The 25,546-nt window shown below is 40.8% G+C and overlaps 2 protein-coding genes across 10 annotated transcripts in view; both read right to left on the bottom strand.

Annotated features, from left to right (window-relative positions):
- The window catches only part of STRN (striatin), a 71,758-nt gene extending 65,052 nt beyond the window's left edge, over positions 1-6,706 (bottom strand). For all 3 annotated transcript variants that reach the window (XM_080614718.1, XM_080614719.1, XM_080614720.1), the window contains exon 1: positions 6,388-6,706. In XM_080614718.1, coding sequence (XP_080470844.1) covers positions 6,388-6,669 — 282 coding nt within the window. In that variant the 5' untranslated portion in view covers positions 6,670-6,706. The remainder of the gene's footprint in view (positions 1-6,387) is intronic.
- A 1,333-nt stretch (positions 6,707-8,039) lies between these two features.
- Positions 8,040-25,546, bottom strand: part of HEATR5B (HEAT repeat containing 5B) — a 57,239-nt gene continuing 39,732 nt past the window's right edge. For 4 of the 7 annotated variants that reach the window (XM_080614681.1, XM_080614678.1, XM_080614677.1 and 1 more), the window contains 6 exons: positions 25,285-25,429; positions 20,186-20,455; positions 17,499-17,723; positions 14,921-15,072; positions 11,699-11,912; positions 8,040-10,782 (listed from right to left, as the gene is read on the bottom strand). In XM_080614681.1, the coding sequence (XP_080470807.1) occupies positions 10,478-10,782; positions 11,699-11,912; positions 14,921-15,072; positions 17,499-17,723; positions 20,186-20,455; positions 25,285-25,429 (1,311 nt within the window). In that variant the 3' untranslated portion in view covers positions 8,040-10,477. Of the gene's footprint in view, positions 10,783-11,698; positions 11,913-14,920; positions 15,073-17,498; positions 17,724-20,185; positions 20,456-25,284; positions 25,430-25,546 lie in introns of those variants that run through there. The other 3 variants (XM_080614679.1, XM_080614680.1, XM_080614683.1) reach the window with 3 other exon arrangements.

The following is a 25,546-nucleotide window of genomic DNA, read 5'->3' as shown; positions in this document are numbered from 1 at the left end:
TACAAAAGTAACTGAATTTGTTCTCACCTCCTCTTCACAATCCTGGCTGTATCGTGCATGTCATTTTTTTTCCCCCCAATGCTTTTGCAGTCCTGCCCTATGTGACTGCCCTAAAGGGAAACATATTCCTGGCTAAGAGCAGAAAAAAATGCAGTCTTTCCACACTGCAATCTTAAATTAACTTGTCACTCGGTTATTTTCAAAATATTTAATATTAGTTAGCACACAGCAAACTTCAAATAGGAAAAGAATCCATCTACAGGCTAATACAGAACCAGTCATATGTTAAAGTTTACAGTTCAGAGTATTGTCACAGTTCAGAGTATTTTTATTTCTAGTGCACTGTCTGCAAAGCTTGGATCCTGAGCACTCCAAAGTGATTCAGAAAAGCTGTTTCAAGTATCTAAGCATTTCTCAGCATTTAAAAATAAAACATAACAATTCTTCATCAGCATCTAAGTCAGCTCTTGCCACTTTTTAGCTAAGGAACTTAGAAAGGAGGACCTGACAAGGCCTGGCATTCTTGTGAAACCAAATATGCAAGTAGGTTGCTGACCAATACCTATATTCTTGGAAAACTGTTATAGATATCAATTTTAGTTGAGGCTTGGCATTTGTATAGCCTTACTTCTTTCAGCACAAATTAAGATGGAGCAAAAGTCTCTGGAGAGGCGTGTGATCTTCCTTGGGGAATTTTACACAGTCTGCTCTAGAATTAGTAAATAAAGTTTCAGTGTCTACTGAAATGTCAAAAAAGGCTGAGTTGCATTTGCACCTTTTTGTTCTAACAGTGCAAAGTTACTTACGCCCAATGCAATAAAACTTGACACAAGCCAAGACCTTCAGCAGAAAAAGGAGGACTACAGTTGGAGTAGGACACAGAGATACTGATTTGAATTAACTGCGTACTAGTAAAGATACATCGGGTGTTTCACCATATGCTAACCTGACACTGAAAAACAGTTTTCTGCCTAGAACGTAACAACTTACTCCATTTTTGCTTAATTCAACAATCCTATAGAAAACCATGAAAATCTGAAAATCCGCTTCTTTTTTAAAGTACAACTTTCAGTGAAAATGTTTGAGAGCTTAAAGACCACTTGGAGACAATGTAACATTGCAAAAGTCTGTCCTATCATGCCACACCAGTATTTACAGCACCTAGAGTTAGGCCCATTTAAAAAACACATTTTCATTACATTTAAAGTAAATTACCGGTTTAACGGATTGGAGAAGAATGGGAAAATTTGATGCTGGGAAATGCTTGGATTATTTATGCAATTAAAAAAAAAAATTAATCAAATTACTTCAAAAACCAGGTACAGACCTGGAAAGCACCAGTCCCATCAGTTTGTTTCTACATTCTACTTCTCTACAGAAGCTACAAATTTCTGTAACATAGCGCTTTCCTCACTGAATATTACTCCCACTAGTCCTCCTGGCTTAAATAAAACAAGCCATGACTGCTTATCAATGAGTATATTGGGATTAGCTGGCAGACATGCATATAAGCAAACAGGAAAAAAAGAGTACAGAAGCTTCTCTTCTTTGCTTCACATGAATTTGGCAACTAGAAAGTCTGCTCAAAGAACTCAAAAGAAAGGATATCTGGCAGTCACCCTGTTAGCATCATCCTTCCCAACTACACATGTCACAGTATTGTGACCATGGCTTATTGTCTTCTACCCTTCTTCTGATTTACCCGACACAGTTGAAACAATAAAGTTGAAAATATTGTCCTTCTGGGGTGGAGAGCAATTTAGCATTAATCACTGTTTTCTTTGTAATATCTGCCCTGTGAGAAAAATATTTTATTGAAGATTTGCACAGTACTTCTGTCAATTCATATTTCACAGAGAATCCCAGAGATTCAACCCACATCATCAGATTTTACAATCTTACACAAACCTTCTTCAAATTGTATTTTATCTTCTACTCTATTGGCCAACCCAAATACTTAGTTTTCCACAAACTAACTAACTAACTGATTTCATCAACTCCCCATTCATTGCTTTTTCTCTGAACAGTATTTTTGGATTATCCAGCTACCAGAATGATTTTTAAGTAGAAACTTAATCCAACACGAGTACCGTTATCTACAAGTCAACAAACTGTAAATATCAACTATTTCTGAATCAAGTAACGAATGTCCTAAACCATACTATAAATAGCCACAGCCATCTGTCTGATTTGCCCCTTCTCCTCATTACTTTAACTTGTCTGTCTCCAAGGACACAATCTTACCATGTAGCATGCCTGGTTTCAACGCCTGCCTCTTGCCTCAGAAGAGCAGCAGCAAGGATCATCATCTGTGACCCCTTCCCCCCCACCGAGAGCTAACATTACTAAATCTGACTTCCATAACCAGCCCCAAGTGCTTATCTATTCTTTCCATCACATCCCTTCTTTTACAGTTGTTTGCTATCATTCGACCACATTTTATCTCATTTCATTAACTCTTTCCTATGTTGTTTGGGTTTTTTGTTCTGGTTTGTTTGGGGTTTTTTTTTTCCTTTTGGCACTGTATTACAAGGAATATTTTTAACAAAGCTGTGGCAAGACAAGCACATTGTATTCACCCATTCTCCATGATCTCCCTGCAAATCTTTCCAAAAGAAGGTTTACCCAGGAAAAATAATTTTAATCCTACCAGATCCCACTACTCCAAAGCAGTCTACTATTCTAAAGAAACAGTTATCAGTTAGAAGAAATAAAAACTTTATTAATGAAGAGGACAACAGCTACAAAATTCCTTAGGAGGATAGAGGGTGTCTATACATGCAGTTACATAGAGCATAGTAGTTTGATGCAATTTAGAACATCTGTGAAATGCAGAGAAATGCCAAAGTGTGCAAATCAGCATTTTTGCCAGAAAAATGTTTGTCAGAAGCAAAACTTTCCACAGCAACATATACACTGCTTGCAGAGACAAAATTTCTAGTCAAAACAAAATCCATAAACACACATATAGAAGACTTCCAAGCTCATCCAGCAGCAGCAGAGCTCAACAGCTTTGTCACTTGCTGGGACAAGGACACACATCGGCAGCACTGCAGGGGTCACTGCCACAGGGCAGAGTCCCCATTGCGCTCTCTCTCAGGGCTGGCAGATGGTTAATTAAAACGGAAATAACATCTGCAACAGAGAATCATTCCCAAACAGTCAGAACACGTATGGTTAAGGCAAGTCACCAAGATGGGAGGCAGATCAAACCCTGCTTGCCTCCAGCAAAGATACAAATTTCAGAGCCCTGTACATGCATTTGATCAAAATCTTTGCTATTTTAGGATGGGCTTACCCAATACAACTCTGAAATGTCTTGGAAATATAGTCCAGAAAAATATAGAACAAAAAAAACCCCTGAAGTTTAAAACTCTTGGAGAACAGGAAATCCCTCCTTGTCAACCCTCCCAAGCAGCTGGTAGAAGAGCATAAGAAAAGGAAAATTACTCATTTCTCAAAAGACACAAAAATAAATGATAATGCTATAAAACACAGTTTGTGAATACTAAAATAAGGATGAATAATGTTAGTATTTATTCTAGTGAATTACCTCACAAGGCACCATCATGAAAGTTTATTATTAAAATAATTTCTCAATCTGCAGATGACAGAAAGCAAGCATTACAAGCAAAATATGTAATAAGCATATCAGCATCTAGGGAAATCCCATATGAATCTATTCTCATTCTTATTTGAAATACACAGATTATGAATAATATTTGCACAGAGGTAAATACTGAAGTCCTCTTTCACCCCGAATGAGGAAGACTATATAACAGCAGCAATAATAATTTCAAAAGGTTTAAGAAGAGTGATCAGAAAATCAGAGTAAACATGAATATTTGCCAGGGAAAGGAACACATAGGCACTTGATAGCAAGAAAAACCTTGGAAAGGCAATATTGATCAGTAACTAAGAACACAGTGAGCTGCCCAACCTGCCAACTCACATATGTTATAAACTTGGGTGTGCATCACCTGAACAAGCATCACATAACACAACACAAAGGTACTCAACCTGAATATCACATTTAGTTCCACATAATTAATTACAAGGAAAAGAAAAAGAGAAAATAAAAAGAAGCCCAGAGGGGAAAGAAAGAAACATGGGAAATCACAGGAGGACTGAATTACAAGGTGCTTGGGAGAGAGGGTATAGCTTAACTAACCAACAACGACAGAGCAAAAACCAAGCATAGTAATAGTAGGGCATAAAGTATCCAAAGTATTTAAAGATCATGGCAGGTAAGAAACTTCAGACAAAAAAAAAAAAAAAATCTACCTTTTAGAAACAAGAATTGCAAAAAAAAATCTCTGGCATACTAAGATGACCATACAAAGTAAGCCCTCTGCGACACAGCCTCCCAAGAAAGTGGACAACCTAACCCTGAAATTTACGTTGGGTAGAAACCTTGGAGAGAAGATTATACTAAAGTATAATCAGAAGCGCTGCATCTTTATCTCAGGAGAGAGGAATGGCCAGACCTCAAATTTCCATTATTTTATTAAACGTTTCCAAACATGCAGGCCAACAAAAGGCTTCAGAAGGAGCACGGAACCAGTTTTTAATTAACGCTGCTCATCCTTCAGCTGTACACAATTTCTAAAAGCCATCCTGCAGTTGCAGAACCCCTAACACAAACCTCTCACACAGACCTAAGAACATTCAACTGCAAATGGTCACAGCAGACCTTAATGCCTGATGTCTACAGAGACAGCCAAGAATTTTGCACCTTTCTGAATATGACTCCGCAGCACATACATGCTGTTACAGCTCACGGCAATGCCAGCCACAGCTAATTATAACTTTATTGAGATGCTCTGGCAAGAGTCAAAGGCATTCAAGCAAACAATTTGTAATCGGGTTATATTCCCAGTTCTGTCACTGATAACACGTGACTTCAGCAAATAGTTTAAATACTCAGCTTCTTTCCTGTCTCATCCATGACACTTACCAAGCTTTTGAGGCATACTTATGGGAGGAGAAATGGCACGCTAGCCTCTGTTGAAGGGCACTGTAAATATGCGAAGTGTTACTACCATTAACACACTAGCAGAACTTCTTAGGTCCCTGTAAAACACTTTTTTTTTTTCTCCAAATTAATTTTTTGTATTTTTATCAGCTACGAAAAAAATGTCAAGGTATTTATGAGACCCTACTACATATATGACACGTGATGTTCTTATACATAGCTAAGCTAGTTACTTTCTACATAGTGTTTATTGAATGAAGCAAATAGAAACACGATTCAGTTACTAATGAAACTGTCATTGAACCATCGACTTTAAAATAAAAATTACTCTCATCCTCATGACCACTTCCTTTAAATTCCTACAAAGGAACACTCAGCAAAGAGTGTCACATCTGCCACTCTTCTGAGAGTGGTTGTTTGATGCTACCATAGAAAGTAAAATTAAAAAGATTACATCCTTACTAATTAAAAAAAAAAACAAAACAAAACCAAGGAGAGAAATGGTCTGATTGCTCAGCAGGCTCAAGACTCTCGTGATAAAGATGGTACTTTCAAGGAAAGACATAGAAAGCAAAGAGGTGATGGGAAGCAAGAGACAAATAAAGGAAACATAAATAGTAAGACAAGTAGGCACTTTTCCGTCTCCACTATAGCCGAATGAGAACCAAACTGTGGGCTGCTGGCCATGTGGCCAGCGTTAAGGTTTACAATAGATTTTTCTTGTAAACAAAGCCAAAGAGGAACGAAGGCTGCATTATCGACTGTTACTAATGTAACATGCCCACCACTGAAGTATCTGACAGCAATGGCTCCAGGCCAGCAGTTCACAAGTTCTTTAACCACGAGATCCCTATCTATCAGTCCATTAATGCATTAATGAGAGTATCAACCCCACAGCTTTCCAACTGAAAACACTACATAACGTGTCCCACAACACCACAAGAGCTGCAGCCGGTCCCACAGGCCCGACCAGGGGTCCGAGAGCCCGACGCAGCACCGCGGGCGGGGTGGGGGGGAGTCAGAGGCAGTTTTTAACAGTGGGTTATGAAACCGGTGACAAGTTTAGGCGGGCGGCCCTAGAGGGGCACCCAGAAAACTCCGGCGAGGTGGCAAGAGCAGCGCGGCAGGCACCCGCTCCCCTCAGGGCCGGCCGCCATGTCACACCTCTCCGCCCGGCGGCGGGGGGCAGCTGCCCTCTGAGGGAGGGAAATGGCCCCCGGTGGAGCCGGGCAGCCGCTCCCTCACGGGGGAAGGGACACGGGGGAAGCCAGGGCAACGTGTAGGGCGGGCGCTGCCCTCCGGTTGCGCAGGGCCGGGATAGCCCGGCCCTGCGCAACCGGAGGGGAGCGCCCACCCGCACCGGGGTTGGGAGGGTTGGAGAGGGGGGTGTTGAGGGAGGTCGCGAGTGTTACCTGCAGCTCCGCCCGCTCCGCCTCCCACTCGGCGCGCTCCGCCTCGAAGCGGCCCCACTCGTGCTGCAGGAAATGCAGGATGCCCGGTACGCTGTACTGAGCCCGGGACGCCGACACCGGAGCCGCGGCTCCGGAGGCTGAGACCCCTGCGCCGCCTCCTGCTCCTGCTGCCGCCGCCTCTCCCGGCTCCAACCCTGGCCCGCCCGCCGGTGGCGGCAAAAGCAGGGCATTGTTATTGTTGTTGTTGCTGAAGAAAACGCCGGGTCCCGCTTGCTCGTCCATGGCCGGGCCGGGTCTGCTGCGCTCCCCGCCGCCGCCCGCACCCAGCCGCGTCCCGGCAGCAGCAACAACCTGGGCGCGTCCCGCCCGCCGTCACCGCCTGACAGCCGCCCCCGCCGGCTGCTACGGCGGCCCGGAGGAGACAATGCCAGAAAGCGATTCGCCCCAGCCCCTCCCCTGGTGTTCTGGGAAATGTAGTCCCGCTGGGTGGCCGGGCGCGCCTCGGAGGCAGGGCGGCAATATATTCTTAATCGCCTTTTTCTCCTCCGTGCTGCCCGTATTTTGAAGAATGGCGTTAATAGCGAGTGAGTCTCATCGCCATGATGTGTAATCCTGCCGGAGAGACACGCAAGCTGTGGCAGGGGGCGGCTGGCAACGCAGCCCCGGGCCCGGTCGGCGGGGAAGGGTGAGGGAGCCGCGGCAAGACGGGCAGGGCACGGGTTGATCGAAATCGCCAAGAGCTGGGTTTAAATGGCTTGGGCACACTCGCAGCCCGCGCTGGGGACGTGAGAAGGCAGGTGTATAGCAGCAGTCATACGAGGTTTGGACAGCCCTGCCCTCTCAGCCCTGAGCAGCACTCGCTCTGACAGTGCTGAAAACTAAATCCATCCCAAGGCTGCAGGTGTTTCTTGAAAATACGTGTAACGGCTGAGAATGAGAGCAAGACAGCATTTTTCAGGAATTGCCACACTGCCTGTTCTGCAAGGAAAGGAAAACACAGTACTGTGAGAGTGATGGCAAGGCCCTCAGCTGGGAGCACGAGCTGCCAGCAGCACTACCCTCTCCTACTCTCCCAAAGACACAAACCCACTCAGATAGGCTCACGTTCCGTGCTACACACACATTAACACCCGAGGGTTGCTGAAGACAGACAAACACACCACTACCAGCAGCCTTTATTGTAGGGACAAGTGCTAGCAGTGCACCAGAGATGGTGCACGGGCACTGAGGCTGCTGCGGGTGCTGAGAACAAGCCTCAGTGCTGCTCGCTGTGCCCGGTGCGCACCCGCTGCTTGCTCAAGCAGCGCTTCCTGTTTCCTTCTGGCTGTTCTGAAACAGTACTTGCCTGCTTCATAACCCTGCCCGCAGAGACTGGAGCTGTGGCTGGTGGATGAACTGTTGGCACTTTAAAAAAATGGGAGAGACAACGAAGGAAGCTTAAAGAGGGCATCACAGAGCAGAGGGGGGCGGACAGGAGTGAAAGCACAGGAGGAGTGTGCTTTGGGGGACCTGGGAAGGGAACTGGGGCAGAACAACAAGGCTCACCCAGAAAGGAAGGAAATGGCAGGGAGAAAGGAAAGACATGAAGGGGAAACCGAGCAAACGAGCTCTGAAAAAGAGGGTGACAAAAATGAACACTACGGGCATTTCAAGTTATTTAGGTTTTTTAATCAATTGATGCCAAAATATTATGTAAAACCACATAGTAATACCTTTAGTATCAGAAGCAAGCATAGAAGTAAATGAGGACTAAACTGGGGAAGGCTATATACAAATTAAAGTTGTGCATGTTGTATACACAGTAACACCGTATAGAAAGAAAAACCTCTCCCTTCTCCATTCCTCTACACCTATCTAGTGCCATGTCCTCTTCCACTAACTTTTCTCTGCTTTTCTACCTTCTTAGTTATGCTTGATTGCTGCACTTCCCCCCTCCACTTTACTGAATTTTCAGACATCTTGTAAACTAGAGTCTAACCAAAACATAAAAGCACTGAGATAATAATTCAGGTAAATAAAACCTGATTATACAGAAAAAGCTTCACAAACTAGTTATTAATGACTAGACAACCACGCGGAGGGGGGGGGGGAGGGAATCCAGAACAGGTTACAACAATGATTTTCTTAGTTTTACTTGCAAAATTTCTGTGCTCGATTTTGCAGTGAGTTTCCTGAATACTTTCTCTCAAATGTTACACATGTTCAGAACTTCTACAAAATACAGCTTTGTAATGCTGGAAACACTTATTAGAAAAAGATATATTGTAATCAATCTAATTCCCACTACTCATACAAAGATGAGAAAAGTTGTAAAGAGGAAATCACTTTCCTCCTTATTTACGGCATATCAGTTTTACTTCTGTGTGTATCTTCTTTAGAAGAACAAGACTTGGATTAGAGTATGCACTACTTGTGTCTTCACTTTAATACTTAAATATTTACTGTGAAAGAAAAACTTTTCTGGTTTTATGTTAAATATTTTTCACACACCAAATACAATAGGGCAAAAGAGCAATTTCTTGTCCTCCATTTTGCATAGATACTCAAAGGTTTATATAAGGTCTTATATGAAAAGAGACTAGACGAAAATGACTTTGCAAAAATATTGATCTACAGGTATTTCAGTCAACTATTAATCATATTCAATTCTCTTTACTAGCCTTTGTCACATTTGGGTTGATGTAGAAGTCTTGTAACACATGGAATTTACAAAGTATTAAGAAAAACATCAGAAAAGAAACTCAACAGGCCTAGCCAAAGCTTCTAGTTACATGGCTTCTCTCTATAAAGCAAAATGTATAGAAGGATCCTATTGAAGCCCATAAATTCAAGAGCAGTGTCAAAAAAATCATATAAGTCAGTCTTGTACACACAAGAAAAGACACGGTTCTGCACTTCTGCCAATAGGAAAGGTGAGGTCTGGCAGCAGACAGACACTGGGAGTCACTGGCTCTGCACTGTAAGGTTAGCACAGCCCTTGAGCTCTAAGCTCCAAAATCTGCAGATCAGACTCACACAGATGTGAGTGGAAGCCACGTACTTTTCAAGTAAGAAAAGCCTCATAAGGGAAGAAAAAAAAAATTATGGTGGAGCCTGGCTCTTGCTTGTGTGCTGTTCCCTTAGTACAGGTGCAAAGTGCTGAAGTAATTTGGCCCTGCAGACTTCATAGAGGACTACAGATGAGATATATCCACTAAGTCTAAAATCTTGCAGGAAGGTTACACACCTAGGAGACTGGACAAAGGGCAGCACATTGCATCATCGTATTCAACCCCTGTCTGTCAGAACAGGAAGAGTGCCAACACACAGCACCCTTCGAGGTGCCCTACACCTACAAAAATGCAGTTAGCAGGCAGTTCTCTTTATAAACTCAATTTCCAATGCATTCTTTAAAATTTGTCTTAGAAGAGATAGGGGATTAGATTCTTTGCAACCTTTATTAATTTCAAGCATGGAAATCAATCTGAAATAATGTACACCACAAATAAGGACAACTCATTAAGACAGCATGCTTGGTCAATCACCTTGAGAAAGGCTGAAAATTTTCAGCTGGTTTTTTTCATGCAAGCTGAAATGATCTACGACTTCTGACAATCCCCTTCCCTACTTCATTTTTAGAAGGAAAAAGTGCATATGCAACACTTGAAATTCCCCATGGTGCATGGTATTTTGTAACAGTTTCCCCTCTTCCCTCTGTCTCCACTGTGTGTGTTGGCACAACGGTAGGATAACAATCACCAGATCTAAGAAAAAAAAACAAACCAAAAAACCCCCAAAAAACAAAACCAAAACACTCAAAGGTTTGGAGTAGCTTTTAAAAATAAATAGAACTAGTCAGATAATAGGGTTGGGGTTTTTTTGTGGAAAATTTATAACACAAATTCATAAATATGATCACATTCAATTTCCTAAAAATCAATACAAATACACCACTTCCCTTTAATGTGTGGATTTCAAGTAATTACACAAAGTTCTATTAGACAGCCTTTCACATACAAATTACACAAAATTACAGACAGATACGCAGTAACACATCAGGGATAATTTAATGCTTCTGACTACTTAATGGTCCAAAAATAATAAAAGTAATTCAAAAAAAGCTAGTTTTCAGTTTAATTGTTGGGGTGGAATGTACTGTGGGTGGTGGTTGCCTAGCAGCTGCTTTTGCTTTGCTGGCCTGACTTGCTCGGACTGCAGTTTCTAGACGTGTTTTTAATTCAGGAGCAGCTCCCATTACTGTCTTGAAAGCATGTGGGTAAAGTGGACCAATGTGCATTAGATTCTGAAGTGCAAATTCATGAAGATCCTTAGATGCTGTAGATGCAGAAGCAAAGGCATTTTCATTCAGTAAATAGGAGATCAGAGTGGGAACCAGAAGGGCAAGTAACTGGACTCCTAAAAGGGAAAGAAAAAAAATGTAGTAACTGTATCATTAAAGAAAACAAAAAATTAATTTTATCAGTTACTAGACTGATGAGGGTAATTTTTTTTTCAGAATTGACAAGAAACACTGTAATTAAAAAATGACCAAACAGAAAAACCACCCTGAAATTTAGATGGTTTCCTGTCCTTTGGACACTCAAATCTTTCTTACCAGTATTGTGCTTCAGAATTCTATTACTGTTCATCACAGTTGCTTTGTTCCTGACACTTCTTTAGAGATACCTTTGCACCTTCTCATTGCAGATCATTGATAAGAGATTGTAAGATGTACAGTGCCGATCATATTAAAGGATTTCAGAACACTTTCCAGGCAGACAGAAACATTATTCAATTGAATCAGAATATCAGCCTCCCCAGTGAGTGTAAGAGAACTGTGCAAGTGTTCATGAAAAAGTACCTGCTATATTACTCCATTCTGGAAGATTCCAGTCCAAAAAATAGCACCACAGCTGCAGTCAGCTAGCATGACCTAATGAGGCTGACCAGTAAAATTCAATTTCTTGGGCTTTTTAGATAAACCTTGTTGAGCTGGTAGAAGCAACATGATAAAACTGACAAGTCCAACAGTGAGAAAAGGTAAATTTAAATGGTGTGAACTAGTCATTCCAGAAGAAAACATTGCTCACTATTACAGTTCATGTTTAGGATTTTTTCCTGCGATCACCAGAAATGCAAAGGCTACAGCATATGTACTGTTTGTGCTATACAAGTCCATGTATACAAAAGTTCTAGTACTGGAATTAGAAATGCACGTTCCATACACATGCTCTATTTGTGACTATGCCATCAAGTTCTTAACTGCAAGATTTCTAATGTTCAATAGTCTGCTTTAGCATTACACATTTCTTTAGAAAACAGAAATACTTACTATTCTGCTCTTCACCAAGGGCTACCAGCGTTTCAAGGACTTTAATTCCTTCCTGGATTGCTAGCAGCTCCAGGCTGTTGTTCGGGCGGCTTCTTTCCACAGCTTTCAATTTCTCAACCATGATAGGGGCCAATGAATGAATATATGGAGTTGACAGGGCACGATTGGTGTGTTGAAACACAGAAAGCAGAAGCTGATAACACTTGGCTTGAACCTAAACAAATCAAGATAAATATATTGTCCTGAAAGTTATTTGTTAACTTGGAATTCTAACAAACTCTGTTACCTATCTATGCAAGAGACACCTGATACCACAAAAACCCCAACTACTACTAAAAGGGAAGGAAACTTCCTGAATAAGAGGAAAGCAGCAACACAGGCATCTGCTAAAATAATATTAGCCCAGTTTTCAATAAAAGGCAGGCCAGTTAGAAAGAACATGCAGCTACTAAATAGCAGTTACAATATGAACTCAGAGACAATAAAGGAATAGTTAATGTCATACAAGTCAGTCACACAGGCCCACAGAGAACTACATCTTTAAGTCTCAGAACCACCAGCACTAATAGAAGACATATCTGCAAAATCATGAAATACTATTCCAGTCTCAGAAGGGTAAAACAGTCCATAAAATGACTCAGCTCAAACTGATCTAATTAACTTGACTATTATTCTAACACTGTAAGATCACAGTAAGTGGTCTTATTAAACTAACATCACTCTAAGGCCGTAGCCAGAAGTGGCAGGCTTATTCATCCTTCTAGGTTTCCATCTCGTGCTGACAGTACCATAAGAGTATACACGTAGCCATACTGTAAGACAGATCACAGAACCCTCTCCTTGTCTTCTTTCTATTCTCTTTTCTCCTTCTCTCTCTCTTATCTGGAAAACGTGGTTTATAAAGTCAACAGTTGGGAAAATGGTGATGTTGTTTAGATGAACTTACAAATTTTATTTAGGTGTACAAAGATCTCCCTCCAAAATCCCACACAAATAATCCTTTTGGAAATGTAAAGCTCCACAACAAATACGAGGATAAAATATTCCACATGCTTTCAAACTGCACTGGAGGCCCAATAACTGGTGTTATTAAGCACATGCTGGACAGAAACATTCTAGAGGAATTGTTAGTGAGCACAATGATCTGTGAGGACAATCTGGGGGTGACTGGAAACATAGATCTATAAATAAAAATACAGAGTAAAAATGATAGCTAATAAAAACTAACGGTAAGAAAACAGATGTTACGCAACTCAGATTACTGTTAATTCACTACTATATGGCAGCAAGTTTTCTATGCAATTCGATTTTTAAGGCCTGAAGTAATAACACTTCTTCTAATACCATGTGTATACTAACAGAGCTCCACAGAACATTTTCTTTCAATGCCTTGCTCAGCATCATCTTTGACCTGTTTCAAAAAATTATTACTCTCTGTCCCCCAATATCACTCCATTTAATTCCCTTCCCTTTCTGTCTACATTCTTTAAACTTTACTCCTTATTAGATGCTAATATTATTAGCCTTTGAAATAATAAATAAAACTCTCCCTTCTTACATGCATGCATAATTCAAATAAAAGTTTTACAACTGCACCTGATGGCAAAAATTCATCCAAGCTTCTTTTATCCCATCTATATAAAACTTTGGCATTCACAGAAGCCTACAAAAACTCCCGTGAGGTAAAATCAGGGCCTCTTCAAAGTGTGTAAGGCACACTCTCATGTAAGACTTACGCATCAGCATCAAGAGACAAGGGTCTCTCAACCAAGTTTCCTTGTGGGAGAAAATGAAGTTGAGCTCACCAGCCTTCTGGTTATTACCATATGTGATACCTGACCTTTCAGACTTTTGCAGTTGGTAATGGTTTAAAAAAATATTTCTGTATTCCTTATGAGGTAGCGGTCTTTCTTTAGAAGAGTTTTTCCCCCTAATCAGTTTAATGCTTTTAGTACAAACAGTGTAATGCTTCTATTACAAACAGGTGTCTAGTTACCGGCTGCAGTAGTTCATATTTACAGAAAAACTAGAACACACACACACATACACACACACACACCCCCCCCCAAGTATTACAGGGTGTGTGTTTTGCACATCAGCAAAGAGAGGACAAAATCTGGCTGCTGTCAAGGCACTCTCTGTGAATTACAAAAAAGTGGCAAGTTTCAGCCCATTGACAGCTTTCCAACAGGGTGGTGGGCAAAAATGGACCTCTCTCGCTGTTCATGTGTTTATACAGAGCTGTAAGTATGACATAAAAAGCTTCTGCTTAATACAACTGACACTTCCATGTATACATTAGAATTTTAAGTAGCTTTCCACCCCAAGTCAGGCTGTGGATCCAACTGAGTTTCATGTTCACACTGGGAAACAGCAGCCCTGCTGCAAAGAATAATTATCAGTCTAAACAGGATTTTACATGCCTCACAGTAACACTAAACACATCAGCATTTTTTGCGTGTTTTTCTTCTCAGGAATCTCTGCAGCACCCACTTGCGGAAACACTACTGATTTTTCTCCTTAGCTCCCATCTGCAGATTTGTATACCCACTCAAACAAACTGACGTGTATTCCATGGCTGGAAGAGTTAAGCTTAACTATATTGTGCATTAGCCTGCTTGAACATCAGTCTACAGCTACTTAGTCCCCGTCTTCAGTGAGAAAACAGTTTAGAAGACAATTCATAAAGACAAACCAAAAGGCAGAAGTGAAATCAGAAGACAGATGATTCACAACCTGTAGATGCTCTGATGATGACCACAAAATTACTTTTTTGCATTCAAACTGAGTTTTTTTATGAACATGTAAAATAAGCACAGGTTTGCACAAACAAATGTAAAATTTGTGGGCTGTAATTTTATCTACAGAAAAAGTGGTTTAATTTGTATTATAAGAGATCAGCAATAATGTAGAAATGTCACCATGCTGGTAACTAACCTCTGAGTTTGCTAAAATTTCATATATCAAAGATCTTTTTCCTTCTGAAAAGCTGCAAGTCAAGAACCTGGCACAAGGCCATGAACACACATTATCTAGAAGCACTTGGGCTGTTTTGCTCACTAAAGATTTTCTATGATGCACTGTTGAAAATTCTACTTATTTTGACAAGCAGTATCTGTCTCTGCAGTAGAGGCATCACAAAGCATTCAGGAAATACGTAACTTTATCACAATTAGTTTTTCTCAACTATATATCATTCACATTCCTATAACATGATCTTACCCAAGGATCACAGGAATTTAATGCACTTTTAAATCTGTTCATACATCCATTTTGTAAACACTGCACTCCGATTATTTCAGTGCTTGCTGACCAAAGGAAGAGAGTGATAGCTGTAAGTATGCTTACTTCATCAAGAACAGGCTTAGAGGCTTCTGAAAAAGAAACACACTGTTAGCTTACTCCCAAAAGGGTTTAAAATTATTTAAAAGCCAGTGAACACAGAAACATGCAAAGAGGAAATAAATGTACATGAAAATATTTGCAACTGCATGCAAATATGCATCTACTTATTATAAAATCACTTTATTATTATATTGACTGACAAAAAGCTGAGCAACTCTTAATAGCCATTTTAATAAATTCAAACTTTCTGAAACTTGAAAATCAAGGAAAAAACATCACCCACACTTTCTCTAAGCAAGTTATATTTTTTTGTTTTCAGTATGTACACAAGAGGCAAAATGTCTGTCTTAGATCCTTTCCCCATTATTTTTTATTCTTTTCAGCTGATACAGCACAGTAAGAAACAAATACCTACCATGGCAACAACTTTTACTTAATATGAGGTTTCACACAAGGGACTAGCTGACCTGACAGTCATCTGTTACCAGTAAGGAGTAAGGACAGTCCTACTTTAACCCTTCCCTGCTTTTCAAACAGTCTGTATTTGCTATTGTAAGCTTTTTCTCCTTGCACAAACTCTGTCTTCACCAACCTCATTCATGAATTTACATCAACAAGAAGAAAAATATATTTATATAATTATTATTTTATATATATGAAGTACTGTTTTTCTGGTTTTGTTGGCCAGATTGGTTACAGATATATAGTCAGCAAAAAGAAAACCAGCATGACTGCCCCTTCCACATGTCAGCTGGTCACACTCAGTTGGTTTACACCTATAATGTGAAGACTCACTTCAAAAAATTTCAAGCATTTTAAGTGACCTTCAAAATTATTTTTTAAATTTTAAATTTGTTTAAATTATATTGAATTATGAGACAAAACCATATGCAGCAGACCTTGCTTAGATTCTTGTGTCCCACTCCACAGAAGTTTAGAAAGGAAAAGCAAAACATATACTCTTGCAAGGAACTGAGAAAGATTTCTGAATTCTGAAAAAACACCTCAAGCAGGTAATGTTTCTGGAAAGAGGGACTGGGAAATCTGTACTGAAACAAAAGGCTGGAAGACAAGGGCTGATGTGACAAATCACATTAGAAGTTTGACTTGGTTAACAAATCTACTGATCCTTCCCCTTCAGACATTTTCAGGATCATTTGCAATTACCTACTCGCTCCCTCTGTCTCACATGAGTAACTCCATTCAAGCCTCTCTTCAGTCTCTCTAAAGGGCTCCTTGGGGATGTAATGGGATGTTTTTTGGCTGAACTACCATTATGCAAATGACAAATTGTTGTGTCTCTCTTTTGCTAACTATGCAGCTGAGACTGTACATCTCTTTTGCTTTTTGAAGGGCAAGGCAAAGCATGAATGTGAACCAAGAGAAGTAGTCTGCAGTTCTCTGAAGAGACACAGTAGACATCCTGCTGGTGGGTAACAGATTTTTTTGGCAGGGGCAGGATTTTTTTCTCACCACTGAAAGGCTGTAACAGTATTGTGAATATTCTGCTCCAGTATGAACCTTGCCACGATTATCCCTTGCTGTCTTCACATTCATTCACTTCAACACTCAGTCTCTCTCATTAAGACCATATGAATCTTTTCAACAAACACTTAAAAGATACACTGATTGCTGTTTTTCCTGAGGCTTAATGCAAGGTGTCAAGTCCATGTATAGTACTGAACGATTACAGTTCAGTAGAGATCAGTTCCTCTACAAACACTGTTTCGGCAACTACAATCTCCTTTCCTTTAAGCTAGCAGGTATTCTGAGGAAAAAGGAAAGGAGGGGTGGAAATGATGGTTTGCTCAAGCCTTGCCAACCTGTCTAGACTTGCCAATCATCACAGAAATAGAAGCACAGTCCCAGAAGTGAAGTGAATTCAGCTTGTAACTACTTTAGATTTTACTTGCAAGACATTCAGCAGATTTCAGAAAACCAACCAGTATCAAAAGGAAGATTTCCAAGTTCCAGAAAAAAAGTTACTACCTAAAACTCTGAAGATTAGTAAGGTCAGCCTGAAGAAAATCTAAAGCAAGAAATAATCACATCATAGTGGGATTCAAAATGGAAAAGCCTGAACTGTTACATAAAAATACCCTAAGGAAAGGATCAGGCTGCAGGATGAGTTGCAAAAGGGAAGATTTCTAACAGGATGTTAGGATCAACATTACCAAACAGATCAACAAGGACAAAACACGGGTGTGAACTCGTGAGATGTAACTGTATTAGCTGAAAGCCAGTACTGTGCTTGTCTTCAACAAGTTATGCTCTGTGCACTCAGGTCTTTCTCCCATTTCAATTTTATAAGCAAGTCATCACCACTTTTTAATGCATCACCCAACCCTCAGACATGAAGCCTATTAAATATAGGCAGATACAGTAGCTGCCTTTTCATCACAGCAAAATCCAGTTCTCTTTAATTTTAACTCTCCTGCACTGGGATACCACTTACCAGGTTGAGAGTACTCCAAGATAGATGCCAGAGTGCTGCGGATAAGACCTGTCCATTGTTTCTGAGTTTCATCAGTCTTGACTGTTGGAAGAGTAACAATAGTTTTTATCCCTTGAAGGGCTGCACTGACAGGAGGTGGGACCTGATTATCTGCTGATTTTACTGCTGTTTCTTTCAATACTCTTGTAATCAGAAAGAGGATAGTGGGTAAGATGGTCATACATCCTGAAACAAAACAAAAGACAAAAGAGAATATCTGAAGTTAATTCCAATGAGTGTGACAGACAACCTCTTTAGCTTTCCCAATATGGATACATAGTTAGGAGACAAGGTCTGGAAACAGGTATCTAAATCAATTTACAGCACTTTCCAAGGTACCTGATGCATGCTACAAGCCCCAGAAGCAAAGGAAGGAAGTTATCATAGAATCACAGAATGGTTTGGGTTAGAAAGGACCTTAAATATCATCCAGTTCCAATCTCTCTGCCACAAGCAAGGACACCTTCCATTAGACCAGGTTGCTCAAAGCCCCATCCAACCTGGCCTTGAACACTGCCATGCATGGGGCATCCACAGCTTCTTTGGGCAACCTGTGCCAGTGCCTCACCACTCCCACAGCAAAGAACTTCTTCCAGTAAAGAATTTCTTCCTAATATTTAATCTACATCTGTCCTCTTTCAGTTTAAAGCCATTACCCCTTGTCCTATCACTAGACAGATATGGAGAGGGACTGTAAAAAGCCCGTCTCCATATTTCTTGTAGGCTCCTTTTAGGTACCAGAAGGCTGCTTGCCATAACGTCTCCCTGGAGCCTTTTTCTTCTCTGGGTGTTTTACATCCTGTGCAAAAGCTGTAGCCATCTGGCTCTACAAAGGAGACAAAATTATCCTCCAACCTACTGCTTTTCTGAAGAAATCAACACCTATCCATACAGTTTGTGCAGGCAGTTCTGCAGATGCAAGTTAGGCATACTCAAGAAATACTGGTCAAGTAATACATAACCTCACTTTAGACACATGTGAACCTTATTACAAGGAGTTTCAATAACAGATGTAGACTTTAAACCCCTGTATGACTGAAACTGGTGTTACTGAGTTTAGGCATGTAATATCAATCTACTGGTCACTTCAGACATTCAAGTCTTTTTCAATATTTTTTCGACACCTCATTTTCCCACATCTGTGGAAGCACAAATCCCACCATTTTCCTACTTCTGGGAATGTTATGACAATAAATACACTAAACAGTAATTATGACTGGAAGGACTGCCAGAGGTCATCTAGTCCAATGCTCTCTTGGCAACAGATCAGATTGCCCATGATCTTGTCCAATGGAGACTGCAAGATGCTCATATTTTAAACAAAAAGGAAGAAATAATAACAATAAAAAAACCCTCTATCACACAAAGTGATAAATTCTCTTCGTTCACAGTTTCCCTTACATCCAAAGGCTCAACTGACACAAATGTTTGTGCATGTATTATCCCCTGCTCACATCAGCTCTTGTGGATGAGAGGAAAGAAACGCAAGCAACCAACAACTCAGCAATCTCTCTAGACTGACAGTAGTTTCTGAGCTACTTTCACTGGCCACTTGCCAAATGCTGGGAGTCATGTCTCCAGTCAACACAGAAGTAGGACTGTTTTAGTCTTTTTACCCTTCTTCCTTCTCAACACACACTCCATTCCTCTCCCCCAGAAAAAGCGGAGCAGAGCAGGAAAGGAAAAGGAAACAGGAATCAAATAAAACCCGTGCAGGATCCAAATCAGCTCAAAATCTACTTTTTTTTTTTTTTTTTTTTTTTTAAGAGAAACTGTAAGACACAAATTGTTTGCAGACAGTCCGTGTTGTGTTCTGAGCATGACTTCGTCCAAATGTTACTTATCTTGTATCTTATTAAATCATAGAAAGAGATCAACCTGCATGTCATTAAGGGGCCAACCTAGATGTTTTGTCTGTATCAGTGTGTGAAACTTCCCAGAGATCCCACAAGACAAATCTTAAGCAATTTGTCTTCTGAAAAGCAAAACTCAAAGAGCACAGCTTCCCATGCAGTTGTGTCCTTTACCACTAAACTCCACTCAGTGCAATTACCCTAGTTCACACATATCCTTTGTGGCAGTCTCCAGGCAGAAGAAAAATCCATTTAGTTTAGAGTCACATTTGGGAAGACTGACAGCCAGCGGCTGCAAAACCAAGTGTACCACAGCTGAATTGTGCTGGTTTTTCCTCAGTAGGATTTTCTTTTCATCCAGCTGCTGCTTTTCATGAACTTCTCAGGAATTTAATTGTCTCCAAGATATCTATGTTCTTTTACAATACTAAAATTGTAATTTTATTCAATTACATTTAATAAAAATTAAAATTGGCCAAAAGGTTTCACAAAATTGTGAAAGAAGAAGGGGAAAAAGAAATAATAAAATCATAGTGAAATAGAGCTCATTTCCTCAGCAAACTTGCAGCACACATGCAAATTTAAAATCAAATAACTTCCTTTATGCTGCTCACTGGAAAAGTCTGAATTCTTAATTTACTTTTAGAACCTAAACATACTTTTCATTCAGGTAATCCTTAAAGTATCCTGTAAAAAAAAAAAATATAGATATATTTACAGTTTGCTTTTAGCATCACGTGCTCACTATGCTTCCCCAGATTAACCACTCACATGTATTTTGTTACAATACCTTACCTGCTGGAGAACACAGAGAAGGCAGGTCAGATAATATAGTAACCGTGGCAGCCACGAGACGAGCACTTTCCTCAGAGAGGTGGGATTTAGCAGCAATGTGACTTGGAGAATCTGACACTTTTGAACTCAGATGGGGCATGTGCCGTACTAGGATAAACATCAGCAACTCCATGGCTGCAAAGACTAGAGATTTTCCAGGCACAAGACCACCACTCTCACCTCCCTCTCCTAAAGCAAGAGGATTTTCTTTTTCCTCAATATCATCTTCATCTGAAAAAAAGGAAAGAAACATCTGAGCAGGCAGTTAAGAAAGATCCCATACCAAAGATAACACCAAATACTCTTTTGTTCAAAAAAGTTAAAAATCAAGAAGTTGCTTCACAGTAATATACAACAAACATGACTGAGGTCAAACTAAATGTTAGGTTAGACTGACTTAAAGGGGTTATTGTGATTGCAACAATACTTATTAAAAATCCAACCAGAACTAGAAAAGTAACTAGTAATATTTACACAAAATAAAATGCAGTGATTATTTTGCTTCTTTTAAAACTGATAGTAAAATTGACAGCAATGACTGCCAAATAAATAGGCATGGCAGTATTTTTTAATTTGATAGCTATTAAATGTTCCACCCTGACAAAAATCTTATTTCAGCATAAGCTGATTATGAAATAAGAGAACAGAAAAGCATTGTAGGATTCTATGTCCAAGTTCATGATTTCACTGCATTCAGTTCAAAAAGTCTCTTTTGAATGGCAGCTTGGCCAGCTGCAGTCTTTCCTTCTCCCATTAAACAGCAACAGAGATTCAGTAAGTCAAAGCTGGCCTGAGCTACCCCTATGGACCTCCTATGAATTTAAATGATTGCTGGTGTTATCACATTCACCGATTTGAAAAATGCATCTTACTAGGCCTACAGTAAACAATTCCATTAATTCACATGAAGGAACAGAGCTTGTATTTTCAGCTGTGCTGGTTTCACAAGTTCCAGCAAAATCCTCCCTCTGTTTTTATGTGAAAAACAGGCAAAAGCTAACAGTTGGTTTTTTTTCCCACAACAGTACGTTGTGCCAGACTATGACAGTATTTTGCCTTAGTAAGAGAATACTCTTTGGATTTTACTTAATTTCTTTCAGGTAATAAAAACCCATGGCACACTTAACCAGGTATCAGTGAACTACTTGTCAGGTTGCCACTTGGAAACTTATTTACCTGGCAGAGATGGAAACAATGCACCCAATGTGAGATTTTTAAAGAAATGGTAAAGGGATGACTGAACAGGGAGATGCTCCATTAAAAGGATGAAGTTACTGAAAGTACCTCAGAAAGCAGCTTTCAGACTGATGCCAATACCCTTATATCAATGATATTCTTACATAAAGTAGAAATAAGGTAACAGAATACGCTGATGGAAAGCCTAAGCAAAACATCAGAAGCTCAAATATCATACAAGAAGAAGCAGGGATAAAAAGAATGAATTTTACTAAAGCTCAATGAAGGCCAAGTAACGGAACAGGATTTAGGTACATCAACTCATCAGAGAATCTCAGAAAAATTTAAATTGAAAGGGACCTCCATAAGTCTTCCAAGTCCAGTCTCCTGTTCAAAATGCGGTCAACTCGAAAGCTAGTGCAGGTTGCTCAGGGCTGGTCCAGTTTTGAGTATCTCCAAGGAGGGAGATGCCACAACATCCCTGGGCACCTGTTCTACTGCTTCACCACTCCTGTGGTGACAAATTTTCTCCTTGTATCCCATCTGGATTTCCATTGCTGCAGCTTGTATCTGTTGCCTCTTGTAATTCTACTGTATGCCTTTCAGAAGAGTCTGGACTGGTATTTCTCTTTAAATCCCCTTTAAGAAGGGGGATTGTTATTCTATTGCGTATTAACTCTCTCTTCTGCAGACTAAACAAGTTCTGCTCTCTCAGCCTCTCCTCACATGTCACACACTTCACCTCCTTAAGCAGCACAGTGGATCTCCACTGGACTTCCTTCAGTTTATTAACATTTGTATTACTCCAGATGAGGGAGAACGACAAAGAAAACTAGACACTGCTCCAGATGCATCCTAACAAACCGAAAGGACAATCGTATCCCTTAATCTACCACTCATGCTTTTCTAACGCAGCCCAGTAACAGTCTGCAGCATTGCACAGGCACATCACAGATTCACATTCAACTCGTTATTTGGCAAATCTGTTATACAGTCTGTCAGCCCCCACCAGCCTATATGAATGCACAGGGTTATTCCCTCCCAAATGCAGAATTTTGCATTTGTCTTTGCTAAACTTCAGCAGGTTCTCAATTCTGCAGCTCGAGATTCTCCTGAAAGGGAACACTGCTCTCCAGTGTTTCCACCACTTGCACAATTTGGTATCATCCACAAATTTGCTGAGGATATGTTCTGTCCTATCATCCAGGTTGTTAATGATGACATTTAACAGTAGCAGACTCAATACTGAACTGTTCTAAGGAACACCAACTTCAACCAGCCGCCAGTTAGTCATGAATCACCAGACTCCATTCAAGCACAGCTGTCCAGCCAGTTAACTCTCCTATGTTTCAGTCCACATTTCTCCAATCTGCCAATGATAGTATGGGGTAGTGGGTCAAAACCCTTGCAAAAGTCAAGGTTAACAATATTCACCACTCCCCCTTCATCCAAAGCCACTTATTTAATCACAGAAGGTGATGAGGCATTATTTGTCCTTGGCAAGTCTGTGCTCACTCCTTCAAATCACATTCTTCTCCTTCATATACCCAGAAGTGGTTTCCAAGAGAATTTACCCAAAAAAAAAAAAAATTTTTCAACATATTCAGCAGGCTTACCGGCAGATGGTATCCCAAACCCTGCCTCACGCCTTTCATTACTCAAAGTCAGACACAGCATCTAATTTTTGCCATTCACTGGAAAGCTTTCTTGAGCACCACAGCTTTTCAGATATGACTGAAGCAGCCTTTGCATGTCATCAGCCAGCTCCCTCAGATGTATCCCATCTGGTCGCATGGTATGTCCAGCTTTTACCTAAGCAGTCCCTAGCCTGATGCTCATCTACCCTAGGTCACAACTCTCTCTCCTAAACTTGCTCACTAGACACAGAGATACCAGAGCATTAAGCAATGAAGATGTGCCCTCAGATTTTTCCTCCCCTATGTGTTTTGTCATTAGATCACCCAGTCCATTCAGCAGCAGGTCCAAATTTCCTTGATCTTTTTGCTGCCAATGGATCTACAGAAGCCCTTCTTGCTACACTTAACATTTATCACCAGTCTCAGCTCCAGCCAAATTATAGCTTTCCTAATTCCACTCCTCCATACCTGAGCAGATGTCTTCAGTAGTCTCCCTGGGCAGTTTGCCCCCGCTTCCACCATCCATACAACTCCCTGTCACACATTTGAGTTCAGTCAGAAGTTCCCATTCAGCCAAATCAGCTTCCTGCCATGCCTGTTTGGCATCCTGCACTTTTGAACCCCTTTCCTTTGCCCTTCTGAGAAGCTTGCCACTAGAACTTGGGCTTGTGCAAGGAGATTGCAGACAAGTCTGCTAAGTCAGGCCAAAGCCTTTGCTCTGCTACTGGCTTTCTTCATTTCTGTCAGGATCAGGAACTCCACTATCTCATGATTGCTACAGCCACAACTACCACTAACCTTCAAATAATTTCTTCTGTATTTGTGAGGAGCACATCAACTGAGCACATCCATTATTTGGACTGCCCAACATCTGGAATGAAAAAAAAAATCTGTGTCTCGTATGCTTCTGAAGGCTTCAGATTGTTAGCATCCTGCAGTGTTGTCCTTCCAGCACATGTCTGGAAGGCTTCTTCCAGTTGACTTAATATGGCTTTGCCCACCTTTTCTTGATTAAGCAGCCTGTGGCAAACAAGACTGAGTTTGCCACAGAATTGTACCACCTTCCACTTCCTATTAGTGGTATCAGTTCTGACCTGTCAAAGTGGGAAGGCTGGCCCAGATGCCTACTCTGACAGCTTGTTCCTCTCCTCTTGCCAGATCACTCTAATGTTCTCCAGCTGGATGTATGGAGATTAAGCCTTTTATTGCTGAAATCACAACCTTGCAGCCTCCACCTCTGTGCAAGTCTCATCCTCCAGGGACACATTGCAGCGTAACTTATGGCTGTCCCTCCTTCTATGACACATAGGCTCCTGCACCTGCAGGATCTCTGTGAAGAACACATCATTCTTCCATTTGCCCTTCCTGACACTACCAAATCTGCTCACCTTCACAGGCATTTCCTTCCCATCTCACAGGTGAGACCAATGTCACCTCCAGCCCTAGCTGCATAGACAAGCACCTGGAGGACAGCCACATCAGGACTTCTATCTGAATTTCTAGGCATGTCATTAGACCTCTGATGTGCCAGGGGTGATTGTTCCAGTCAGCAGACTCTGTTTTGCTGTATGTCACTGCCATCATTATGCTGATTCTAGCAGTCTTGTAATGCCTTGAGCAGTGCTTCTGGGCTGCATGAGCATGCCTTTCCATGCCAACTACTGTGCTCCTGTTTGCACACCCTGTTCCCAGAGCTCCTGGTTGCTGACACACCCTGAATGTCAGTGAAGTAAGAACCTAGATGCAAGTCTGTTCTGCTTCCTGGCAAGATCTCCTAGGCAGGCAACTTTTTCACACTGGTTCCAGTAGCAGTTCACTCACCTCATGAACCAGTTGTGCCAGGGATGCACCACAAGACTCTACACTGGGACCTGAACCATTAAACTTCAGAAAAAGGTAAATGAAATGCTAGGGAGGCAGTCAATAGAGAAACATCAATGAAACTGAGCAACGTATTAGTAAGACCTAAACTGGTGTGCTGGGTATAATTTTTATCATTCATTCAAGAAAAAGGAACTAAAACTATGACATGAAAAGAGTAACCACTAGAATGATCAGAAGAGGAAAAATATCCTGCAAGAGTTAAGAAATCAGCAGGTAAGATTACGAATACATCAGAAGTATCTGTGGCATACACAGCACTTTCCTCAGTGTAACCATACTCTAAATGTATCTGAGTTCCTTTCCCAGTACGAAAACCTGTTGCTTATTTACTCTGCAAAGTAAGCCGTGTTTTCAAAATCTTACTTAGGGTGTTCCTTTTTTCCTGCAAATAATCTTGAGCTGCTCTTACTATCTGCTGGACAACTCCTGTAACCAGTAGCTGGACTGAAGGAGGATCCCAGGTCAGGAGGAGTCGGTGAAGTACACTCAAGAGTTCAACACCAAGGAGCTACAGTAGAACAAAACACAAATAAAATTAATTAGGACTTCAAACAAAAATAATTACAGCTTTTGTAATCATCTCAGATGACAGACAAAGACCTAGAAAAGCCAACTGTTTCAACAT

The sequence above is a fragment of the Psittacula echo genome (assembly GCF_963264785.1).
Source record: "Psittacula echo genome assembly, chromosome: 4".
Taxonomy (NCBI): Eukaryota; Metazoa; Chordata; class Aves; order Psittaciformes; family Psittacidae; genus Psittacula; species Psittacula echo.
The sequence above is the reverse complement of the archived record's forward strand: the minus strand, read 5'-3'. Positions and strand labels throughout refer to the sequence as shown.